Source organism: Lynx canadensis, chromosome E2, assembly GCF_007474595.2.
Source record: "Lynx canadensis isolate LIC74 chromosome E2, mLynCan4.pri.v2, whole genome shotgun sequence".
NCBI lineage: Eukaryota > Metazoa > Chordata > Mammalia > Carnivora > Felidae > Lynx > Lynx canadensis.
Window position 1 is genome coordinate 689,202 of NC_044317.1, and position 11,642 is coordinate 700,843.

The 11,642-nt window shown below is 52.6% G+C and overlaps 1 protein-coding gene across 1 annotated transcript in view; it reads right to left on the reverse strand.

The window, feature by feature from the left end:
- The window catches only part of SPG7 (SPG7 matrix AAA peptidase subunit, paraplegin), a 33,382-nt gene extending 22,840 nt beyond the window's left edge, over positions 1–10,542 (reverse strand). Inside the window, exons 1-3 of the mRNA XM_030298550.2 lie at positions 10,352–10,542; positions 7,810–7,912; positions 5,766–5,855 (exon numbers count right to left, since the gene is read on the reverse strand). Of these exons, the coding sequence (XP_030154410.1) occupies positions 5,766–5,855; positions 7,810–7,912; positions 10,352–10,534 (376 nt within the window). The 5' untranslated portion in view covers positions 10,535–10,542. The remainder of the gene's footprint in view (positions 1–5,765; positions 5,856–7,809; positions 7,913–10,351) is intronic.
- Positions 10,543–11,642: the final 1,100 nt, after the last annotated feature.

Genomic DNA, 11,642 nt, shown 5'->3' on the forward strand with positions numbered 1-11,642 from the left:
CATGCTCTTTCTCTCAAAATAAATAAACTTAAAAAAAAAAAGAACGGGCTATAAGAGCCTATCCAATATGTAAAGCTCAGTCACAAAGGGCAACTAAATAAAGGTAGCAGTTATTTTAGAAAGCAAATTTATGTTCTCGGTGAGTAGGTAGAGACCATGTATTTCAGTGTAATTTTCTACTTAATTGGTCTATTGAATTCCCATCTTGTTTTCTAGTTAATAATATTGAGAGTCCCCATACTGGGCAAACTGGGTGAGACTCTACCAGCAGGATGAACGTCTCTGTTTTAGAAGCTTTGTATGATCGGCAGGCTCTCACTCACACACAAATTGTTGTGCATCCCTGGTTCCTGGCCGGCGGTCGCGGGGCACGAGTCCACTGGAAGCACTTGCGCATTTGCGCCCAGGCCATGTGGCAACACTGCCCTTCCTGGCTGCTCTGGCCAGCACACAGGCACGCCCCGCGTGGAAACAGGCTCGCGGCGATTCTGCGACTCACATGCATCTGTTTGCAGACTGTGAGACAGGGCTCTGATTTTTAAAAAATATGGTTTGGTTTCATTTATTTGTTTTTAAAAAGATTTTCTTTTTTTTAAGGAATCTCTATACCCAAAGTGGGGCTCAAACTCACAACCCCGAGTTCGAGAGTTGTACGCCCCACCAACTGAGCCAGCCAGGTGCCCCAGATATGGCTTGGTTTTAAACAAGATAATTTTGCACTTTTTTGCAAGAATTTCTAAAATCATGGGGCGCCTGGGTGGGTCAGTCGGTTAAGCATCCAACTTCGGCTCAGGGGCTCAAGTGATGGTCTCACGGTTTGTGAGTTTGAGCCCCGCGTCGAACTCTGCTGACAGCTGGGAGCCTGGAGCCTGCTTCCGATTCTGCGTCTCCCTCTGTCTCTGCCCCTCCCCTGCTTGTGCTCATGTGTGCTCTCTCTCTCAAAAATAAACAAACATTTAAAATCAAAAGACAGCTTGGACAGGGCACCTGGGGGGCTTAGCCAACAAAAGCGTCCAACTTCGGCTCAGGTCATGATCTCGAGGTTCGCGGGTTCGAGTCCCACAGTGAGCTCTCTGTTGTCACTGTAGAGCCTGCTTTGGATCCTCTGTCTCCCCGCCTCTGCCCCTCCCCCAATCACGTGTGCATGCGTGCGTGCAGGCGTGCGTGTGCTCTCCTCTCTCAAAAATAAATAAACATTAAAAAAAAAAAAGCTTGCCTTTAGGCTCCAAAACACACATCTTCTTTCTTCCCAAAAACCCAACCCTTTTCAAATGCTAGCCAGGTGTTCTGACACATGGAGCTGCCTGCCGCTGGCCTGTTTGAGAGAGAAGGATCTAGGCCGGGCCTAGAGGCAGCGCATCACGTTCCCAGAGGACTCTCCAGGCGAGAGAGCAGGGAGGTCCCAGCCCAGAGTGGTAACTGCCCTGGGGCGTCAGGACGGTTCACTGAAGGCCGGTTAAAATCGTCTGTGCTTCTCAATACAACTCCTGCTCTGGCTTCTGAGTCCAAATTGCCCTGAGTCCTGCTCCCGGGCAGAAGGAGACGGCCACGGCAGGCCCACCCTGACAGGACCTCACACACACACAGAGACGGCTGTGCCGGCAGACAGCATCGTTACAAACGTGCACAAACACGTGCTGCATACATTCGCACGTACAACAAAGTAGAACCCGGGTGCACGGGGTGCGGGGAACCGGCCCCGCACACGCTGTCAAGCGGAACCAGTGAGTAAACCCTCCTGAAAGCTACTTGGCTGGTGTATCAGGGCCACAAAAACATTTGCTTTCTGTAACTCGCTAAGTGTACTTCTCAAACCGTAGCCCAAGGAAACCAAATGTAGAAAACACAAACCTGGGGGGCGCCTGGGTGGCGCAGTCGGTTAAGCGTCCGACATCAGCCAGGTCACGATCTCGCGGTCCGTGAGTTCGAGCCCCGCGTCGGGCTCTGGGCTGATGGCTCGGAGCCTGGAGCCTGTTTCCGATTCTGTGTCTCCCTCTCTCTGCCCCTCCCCCGTTCATGCTCTGTCTCTCTCTGTCCCAAAAATAAATAAAAAACGTTGAAAAAAAAAAAATTAAAAAAAAAAAAAAGAAAACACAAACCTGGGGGTGCGTGGCTGGCTTAGTCAGTGAAGCACGCGACTCTTGATCGCGGGCTTGGCGTTTGAGCCCCACGCTGGCTGTAGAAATTACTAAGAATAAAGTGCCTAAAAACAGACGCCTGTCTGTGGTGTTGGTCAGGTATGCAATCATGAGGGCCAGTCCGAGAAAGACAAAGGGAAACAGTAAAGGGAAATGTGGAAATGAGACACTTAGAGGACTGGATAAATAAGAATAGGACTTTTGGGGCGCCCGGGGGGCTCAGTCGGTTGAGCATCCGACTCTTGGTTTTGGCTCAGGTCACGATGTCAAAGTCACGAAGTCGAGCCCCAAGTTGGGCTCCGCGCTGACTGCACGGAGTCTGCCGGGGATTCTCTCGCTGTATCTGCCCCTCCCCCACTTGTGCAGGCTCTCTGTGTCTCTCAAAGTAAATCAGAGTAAGATTTCTGAGGTATAGGAGGTGAAACAAAATCTGATCCTGAGATTCTGAACAGGAAATGGCATTTAAACGCTCCAGATACAAAAAGACGTCTCCTGTCCCCGGAAGACCCAATTCCTCCTCGGCCCCTCATGGCCGGGGCGCTGCATGAGTCTGCGCTTGTGAGCACAGCACTCAGGCGCTCCCATCCCCTTGGCTCGCGCGTCTCCTTTGGCTCCTGACACCGATGACAGGCGTGTAGGGAGCCGACAGGCCAGCTCCTGCTGCCCGCGTCCCCAGGCACCCAGGGGACACTGCTGCCTCCCGGCCACCATACTGCCCACCCACCGGACAGCGGCCTACAGGACACACCCCCTGCGAGATTCTGGTGGCAAACTCCTTTCCAGGGGGTAGTGTCCATCACCTCAGAGTGCCCCGAATCAGTCACCTAAAGCCAGAGGCCCAAGGACACAGCTACCAGAGCTGTCCCAGGTTTTCCCTCCAGAAACCCTTTCTGCAGGCCCCCCCCCCCCCACCCCGTCAGCTGCTAACGCAAGCTCGGAGGCGAGCGGTGCAGGGGGATCCCAGTGACGATCCAGCTCTTTCCAGCCATCACCTGGCACCGATCCTGACGCAGATGGGGCCGAGAACCCTACCTCACGGGGTGTTCTCACGTCTCAGGGCCAAGAAGCACTAACACAAAAGTTGTCCGGAAATTCCAGCAACTGCTTTTTTTAGCTGAACTTTTTCCTATAGCTGTGGATCCCCATGGAGTCCCAGTGGTACCGCAAAGCCATCCTCTGTCAGCCCGGCTGCTTCCGACGGTGACACTGTACAAAGCGGGCAACGAGGATTCTGACGCAGTCCCCCGCCTCACTCAGACGCGCGCTCCCGTGTGGGACTGCCTTGTGCAGTCTTAGCACAGGTGAACGTTCACGCATCCACCGCCGGCGAAGACAGACTTCCCCCCACGATGGCCGGCTCTTTCGCTGCAGACCCTCGGCAGGTGGGAGGCCCAGACGCCGGGCTGCGCCTGCTGCACGCAGGCAGGTCGGGGGCGCTTACAGGCAGCCGGGCCCGCACAGGCGGCAGAGCCAGGGAAAATCCACAGTGGATTCTCCCAGAAGGAAAAATCCTCGGCTAAACAAATAATCATCCTCTAACGAAAACTCGACAGACACGAACTGCGTCCCGTTTTCTCAGGGCACGCTACCGTTCAATCTGAAGTTCACACGTATTACACGCTCCAGGAAGGCGGGGGAGACGCACATGCCCTCTAGCCGCGTGCGGCTGCCACCTGCGCCGGTGAAGGAGTGGGCGAGACTCCTACTCGGGATTTACTTCTGCCCCCGCTGTCCCCTGCGCCACAGCACTGGCTGATGGCACCGTGGCGGCGACCAGGCTCAGTAAGCATGTGGTTCAGCACCTGGACTGAGGGCCGCGGCCACTCCCGCAGAAATCACAATTGTCAGCGGGACCGAGCACGAGGAACGGGACGACGCACACAAGGCCCGCACCCGTTTCTCTACAGGAAACCCTGGCTTCCTTGTCACCTCTTTCTTAATTTAGGAAGGCCTTTCCCGTGTCCATATTCTGCCACATTTTCCCCTAATTCTGTTATGGTTTTGCTGTTTAGATTTAATGATTTAATCCATCCAGGATTTATTTTGGTACGTGTGATTTCGTCTCTCTCCAAGTCACGAAGCAACTGTTCCAAACCATTTCTGACACAATCCATCCTTCCTGCGACTGCACGAAATGCCACTCGAGTTACGCCCTAATTCTTACATAAACCAGGCTCTGCTACTGGATTTTCTATTTTGTTCCACTGAGCTACCTACCTATTACTGGACCAACACGTTAATTTTTGGGAAGAAAAAAATTTTAATAGCTGCCAATATCAGCCTCGCCAGTATTTGTGTTTCAAAATCCTGCAGATTTCCTGACAAGCGAAACCCTCATCCCCCACCCCTGAAAACCTTTCAACGCGGAGTCCCTGTGGGGTGAAGGACGCACACGAACGTAGCAGCCCACAGTGGGAAACGCGCGTGTGTTCGAGTTCAGAAGCCTGCTGGGGAAGAGCTGAGCTCCCGGGGAGCTCTCTGGGTGAAAGAAACGAGCCACTGCCAAAGTGGATGCCCCGCAAAGGCGGCAGTGAGATCAGCGCAGAGCGTGAAACCAGAAATATCTAAGAAATGTCTCCACGGAACCCAGCCAATGAGCACACGGGTGGCTTCCGGGAGTTAAGACCCGTCTCTCACGAGCTTGAAGATGGGGGCCCCCGGCTGGCTTAGTCGGAACAGCTGCGGCTCTCGATCTTGGGGTTTGTGAGTTTGAGCCCCACATTGGGCATAGAGACTACTTTAAAAAATAATAATAAAACAAGCAAAACAAAATCAGCATCTAAGTACGAGGAAGGTCCTTGACAAGACACCCACTCTCTACCTGTGTGTCCCTCCCCAGACTCCGCACAGGACAGACACCCGATGTCCTCAGGGATAAAAAGGGAACGATAACGGGGAATTAGGAGAGAATTAATTGTGAAGATGTAGAAATCATGTAGTGCAGTGCTGGGTACACTCCAGTCATTCTTATGGGTTAGTGGTTTCCACTGTCATTACCTCTAAGCAGCCAGCTTCTACCTTAGAGGTCAATTCAAACTGACCTTTTAATTTCCCTCACCCCTTCGCCCGATCAGAGTCCTAATTCCATAGGAGGTGAGACTCAAGGTTTACACGTGAGGTCGCTGTGAACTGGGGCTGGGGCAGGGCTAACAGGCAAAGAGGACACTCGCACGGGAGTGTTGTTATGTGTTCTGCCCCCTCCTTGAGGCCATACGCTGTCCCAACCTCTCCTCTGGCGGGGAGACTGCTTCTCAAGGCCACACTTCAGCAGGGGTGTGGGGGGTGGGTTCACCAAGGTGTCCTGGTGCCTTCCTCCCCACCCTGAAACTCCTGAGTTCAGGGCAGACCTGAGAGTCACCATTTCTATGCAGAGGACAGTAATCCTGCCTGCCTTCGGACATTCTGGACATGACAAGGGACACAGGTGTGGACGGAAGCCTGTCTCTACAGGAGAAGAGAAGACCCAGTGATCACATCACAGGTTGGGGGTAGGTGTGCTCAGGGTAAGAGAGACAGAGGTGCCTGGGCTCCCTCTACTTCTGAGACCGACTTCCTGCTGCGGAGAGCAGAACACACATGTGAAGACAACCGAGGCAGCCATTATTTACGAACGTCACATAGATGTACCTTCGTCATCTTCAGGGGTCCTCGCCTTGGATTTACCATTGTCCTTAGTCTTCTGCTTCATCCTGGACGTGTTAAAATAGTAAGTGCCACCTGTAAGGAACAGGGACAGCATTTAGCAAGATCTGGCACTACGGGGGAGCACTCGGGAGAAGAGTATGTTCTCCAATAACCAAACCCAAACAGAAGCCATCCGAAACCTACGTGCTGAGATTGAGCGCTGTTGGGTCCTCATTTTTAGTACAGCAGCTGCTACTTACGGAATAATAAGCTACTTCAACTTATGGAATGTCTCGTCACTGCAGTTAGCAAGCCAGGGAAGAAAACTTAGTCGTGCATGTAAACTGAGGAAACGTCGGAAGTCTGCTGGAGGATGGCCTCTTCCACACACACACAGCCACTTTAATGAACCTGAGCACACGAGCCACACTGGCTGTGACGTGTGCAGCAGCCTCCCGGCAGCCACCACTGGGACACAACACTCATCACACCAGAGGCTCGGCCTTGTCCGCCGTCTAATTCCACTGCTGTTTAAAAGGAGGGGAAAGAGGGGCACCTGGGTGGCGCAGTCGGTTAAGCGTCCGACTTCAGCCAGGTCACGATCTCGCGGTCCGTGAGTTCGAGCCCCGCGTCGGGCTCTGGGCTGACGGCTCGGAGCCTGGAGCCTGTTTCCGATTCTGTGTCTCCCTCTCTCTCTGCCCCTCCCCCGTTCATGCTCTGTCTCTCTCTGTCCCAAAAATAAATAAACGTTGAAAAAAAAAAAAATAAATAAAAGGAGGGGAAAGAGAGTCTCACGGCCAGGACTGAGCTGGATCTTTCTTCACAACGCTCACAGAACCGCAAGTAAGACTACCCTGATGGCCCTCTGAAGAGGGTCAGGCTGTCTGGAGGGCGAGGCGTGTGTCCCTGGGGACGTGTGTAGCTTTAAATGCGGAAACAGCTGCTGCCAAGTGGCCCTCCCCGAGCACACGGGGGAACCAAGCCATTTCATGTATTTTAGGAGTTGGGAGGTTTCACTTTTGCCCTTTCCAACTGGATGGAGCGGGGAGTAAAGTCCCAGGTGTCAATCCTGAAGATCCTAAGGCCTCTGACCTAAGATCTCGCTTGAAGAGGTCACAGTATCTCATTAAACTAGCAAACTATTTCAAGAATAAGTTATTTGTGGGCTGTTTTTAGTTACCTTCTTTACATAAAACATACACTTTGAAGAACCTTACTAACTGTTCTTGCAGCTGCTAGAGAACACGAAAATCCTCTCAAGCAGCCCAATCATTGCTATGCACTAGAACTTTAAAAAAGTCCACTCAAGGAAGCAATTAGGCCTTAGCCAATCTTCTCTTTTGTAAACTGCTCTTTAGAACATCTAGGGGCTCACAATAAATAGAAGCCAGGGGGCGCCTGGGTGGGTCAGTCGGTTAAGCAACCAACTCTCGATCTGGGCTCAGGTCATGATCTCAGGGTGGTGAGGTCAAGCCCCAAGTTGGGCTCTGCGCAGATGGCTCAGAACCTGCTTGTTTCTCTCTCCCCTTCTCTCTCTCTCTGCCCCTTCTACCCGCCTCTCTCTCAAAATAAGCAAGTGAGTAAAACAACAACAACAACAACAATAATAATTAGAAGCCAAACGGGGTGTCTGGGTGGCTCAGTCAGTTAAGCATCCGACTTCAGCTCAGGTCATGATCTTGCAGTTCATGAGTTCAAGCCCCGAGTCGGGCCCTGTGCTGACAGCTCCGAGCCTGGAGCCTGCTTCCGATTCTGTGTCTCCCTCTCTCTCTGCCCCTCCCCCACTCGTGCTCTGTCTCCCTCTGTCTCTGTCTCAAAAATAAATAAACATTAAAAAAAACTTTTTAAAAAATAAATCAACATTAAAAACATAAAAAATAAAAACAAATAAAAAGTAAATTAAAAAAATTTTTTAGTTAAAAAAAAAGCCAAAAGTCATCTCAGTGATTTTGTTTCTCTGCCGATGTCAGACTAGCAATGATATCCTAACTTATTTACAAATGTCACAGGATTTGCCTATCAATTCTCTATTTCAGAAGATACACACCTAAGAGTTTCCAGAGTCTGACTGGATCCTGGATGAGATGCTGTTTCAGCAACAGTCCCCGGAACCTGTCACAGGTAGGGGTCAGCAGGCACGACTGTAAGTTCTGGAAAGGAAAACACAGAGGACGGTCACCCATTCCACACCACACCACCGCAGTGTGACTGATTCCTTGTGCCAGACCTTTCCTGACAACTCCAATGCTCATTTATTGTGCTTACGTTGCCCTGAAACATGAATGGCCTGAGCATCATTTCAGAGTTTTAATGTAACATCAAAACGTCAAGCGTGATGTGAGTGAGCGCAAGAAATACTGAGGGGCAGGCAGGGAGCGCTGGCTACCACTCTGTACCCAAGGATCACAGTCTGGAAAAGCACACAGAGAGACACAGACACACACAGACACACACACACACACACACACGGCAGCTGTGAGAGCCCAGGGCCCTTGATCCTGACATCTCCAGACAGCAGTTCCACACAGAGCGTTTCTGGCTCTACAGCAGCTCACTGGCCAGTCTTTCCAAAGCTCTGCTCTCAGGGTGAGCATTTTCCCACTTGAACACGTTTATGTTAAGGTCAATGATCCAACTTAACTTTTTCTCTTTGTTGGCAGTTTCTTCATCTGCTTTTGATGTCTCCCTTAGTTCATCCCTGTCCCGCTGCTATCAAGAAAAGTAACACGTTGCTCAACGCTTTCTGGTAACAAGCACATAACATGTAACCTCCCGTTAGCAACAAGAGGCAAATTCCTAGTCTGTCGAGTTATCGTCCCATTTAACTAAAACTAACATTCTTGGTTCGGTGAGAAGCAGCAGGCATAGAAGAGGTAGCCACGCAACGTGGACTGGACCCAACAAATGACTAACATCAGTGTGAAAGATACAGCAAACAAAACAAAACAAAAACTGTTATTCTTCAAAGTCAGACCCAAACAGTTTGCTTAAACCAGGTGACTTTAGTTTTACTACTATTACAGCCACTGGCGAGGTAACCTGCTGAGATTTCACACTGTGTGACCTGACTACATCAGTTATTTTCATAAAATGAGCACAGGTTCAGACTGGTGATAATAAAGCACGAACTTCCTTTTCAACGGAACTAAAAGGCAGGAAAAAAAGGTAATACGTCTACAGTTGCCCTCAGGTTAAGGAAGGACAGCCAGTAAGCTAGAAAAGAAGAGAATTATAATTCAAACTGGTCCTCAAGTTATGATAAAATATAATCACAACAATAAATTATGACCTAGGATGTCAAGGCTGAGCTCCTAAGACTGGGTAAAAAAAAAATCAGCCATAAAGGCACCAGGACTTAGGGTCTTTGTTTTCTGGATGAAGAGTTAACCTGAGCAGAGCCTAGAACAGTCTTGGCCAGAGAATGCTCCGTGATTTTGAGTTCCTAACACGTTAAGCTACAAGACAAAAGTCAAATACAATCACGTGGTGTTTGGCTCACAAAACCTCAGCCCACTTCGAACCGAACGCCAAGTACTATTTGGAACTAATCCTCAGGAGATCAGACCCAAATGAGCCAATTGTGAAATTGTTCTCTGCTAAAATCAGTGAAACTTTTAGTAGATTCAATTTATTTATCTATTTTTTTAAACATTTTTTAAATGTTTATTTTTGACAGAGAGAGAGAGAGAGAGAGCGAGCGAGAGCATGGGTGGGGGAGGGGCAGAGAGAGGGAGACACAGAATCGGAAGGAGGCTCCAGGCTCCGAGCTGTCAGCACAGAGCCCGATGCGGGGCTCGAACTCACAGGCCTCGAGATCATGACCTGAGCCGAAGTCGGATTGGATGTTCAACCGACTGAGACACCCAGGAGCCCCACATTTATCTATTTTTTTTAAAGATTTTATTTTTAGGGGTGCCTGAGTGACTCGGTCGGTTAAGCGTCCGACTTTGGCTCAGGTCACGATCTCATAGTTCATGAGTTCGAGCCCCCCAGGTCGGGCTCTGTGCTGACAGCTTGGAGCCTGGAGCCTGCTTCGGATTCTGTGCCTCCCTGTCTCTCTGCTCCTCCCCCGCTCATACTGTCTCTCTCTCTCTCTCTCTCTTCCTCAAAAATAAATATTTTTTAAAAATTAAAAAAAAAAGATTTTTAAGTAATGTCTACACCCAATGTAGGGCTCGAACTCAACCTGGAGATCAAGAGTCTGACGCTCCACCGACTGAGCCAGCCAGGCGCCCCTGGATTCAATTTTAAGACGCCAGGAATTCAGGCAAACAGGCAGAAAATATCAATACAGGAAATAAGGGCTGGAAAAATCCAAGCTGGAGCCTGTGCGGAGTCTCTCCAAGGCTGCCCCGGCCCTTCCGTACCACCCCGCATCACTGGACTGGAAGGCACCGCTCGGGCTCAGGGGCCGGCGGGGGCGCGGGGAGAGCGGGGGAGGCCTATGGGGGAGGGGGAGGGGCCTGGCCGGGGCTGGGGAGGGGGATCAGGGGAAGGGGGAGGGACCCAGCCGGGGCGGAGGCGGGGCGGGAGAGGCCCGGCCCAGATTCAGGAAGGGGGCAGGGTCCCAGCCTGGGGTCGGCGGTTACCTGCTTGGCTTGGCCTCCGGCGCCCGCGAGTCGGATCGGAGGCCTGTAGACGAAGTGCTGGCACCTCCTCCCGCCTTCGGTGGTGAGGCCTGGGCTCCAGCCCGAGCAGGAGCCCCGCAGTCGCCCGGGCCCCGCAGTCGGGCCCCGACGGAGGGCACGCAGCAGCAGCAACACGGCCGCCATGTTGGCGCGGAAGCGGCGCCTGCGCAGTCGGGCTACCCGGGAGCGCCTGCGCGGTGGGGGCTGCCAGGGCTCGGTGCCCCCGGCGCCCCGCCGCAACCCCGACCGGACTGGCGTAACCTAGCGGTTTATTAGGTGGCAGCCTGTACGGGGCACCGCGCATAGAGCCCTGGAGGAAGAGTGCCGTGACTCTGCGCCGGGCTGCATCTTGCAGCCACGCCGGCCAGGGGCGCCGCTGCTGGGGCGGCCGTCCTTTTACCGGGCGGAGCAAGGAGGGAAACCGCCCAAAAGACTGGACCGTCACCCGGGACCGGTACACGGACTCGGACTCAACCCGCTCCCGGGACTGGGATTCGGACCCCGACCCCCAGACCCCACGGGACCCGGACTCGGACCCCGAACCCCCCCTCCCGGAACCGGACCCTGGTCCGTCTGCGGGTCTCCGGGGGTCAGGCGGCAGCGCGCCGCCGGGCAGTTGAAAGGGGCCCGCGGGGCTCGCGGTCAGAGCAGGGAGGGTGGCCGGGCGCCCTTGCGCAGGCAGGAGCCTCGTCCTGAGGACGTTTAATTTCGGACAGATAGCCATCTTAACTAGTTATTTTCTGCGGAGGGCACGAAGACTTCTGGAAGTCGTCCCCAGCCCGAGGCAGGAGGGAGGGGCCTTTTGGTTCGTCGCTGGCCCAGGCAGACCCGGCCCCTGGCCGCCGCTGTCTGCACCTTTCCTCCTCTTTCCCAGCCTGCGTGAGGCCCGGCGCTTTAGTGCTTAGCTTTGACGCTGCTGACTGCTCAGAGCTGAAAAGCTTGTTGAGTAGAAAAACCAAAAACTAGGTGGATGTCTTACAGAGGTAGGGTTATGGTAACGTGTTTCTTTTTTGCTTAAAAAAAAATTTATGTTTAATTTTGAGAGAGAGCGCGCGCGAGCGAGCATGAGTGGGGGAGGGGCAGAGAGAGAGAGGGAGACACAGACTCGGAAGCAGGAGGCTCCAGGCTCTCAGATGTCAGCACAGAGCCCTATGCGGGGCTCAAACTCAGCAGCGGACAGATCCTGACCAGAGTCGAAGTCCGATGCTTAACAGACTGAGCCACCCAGGCTCTCCATGTGCTTTTCTTTCTG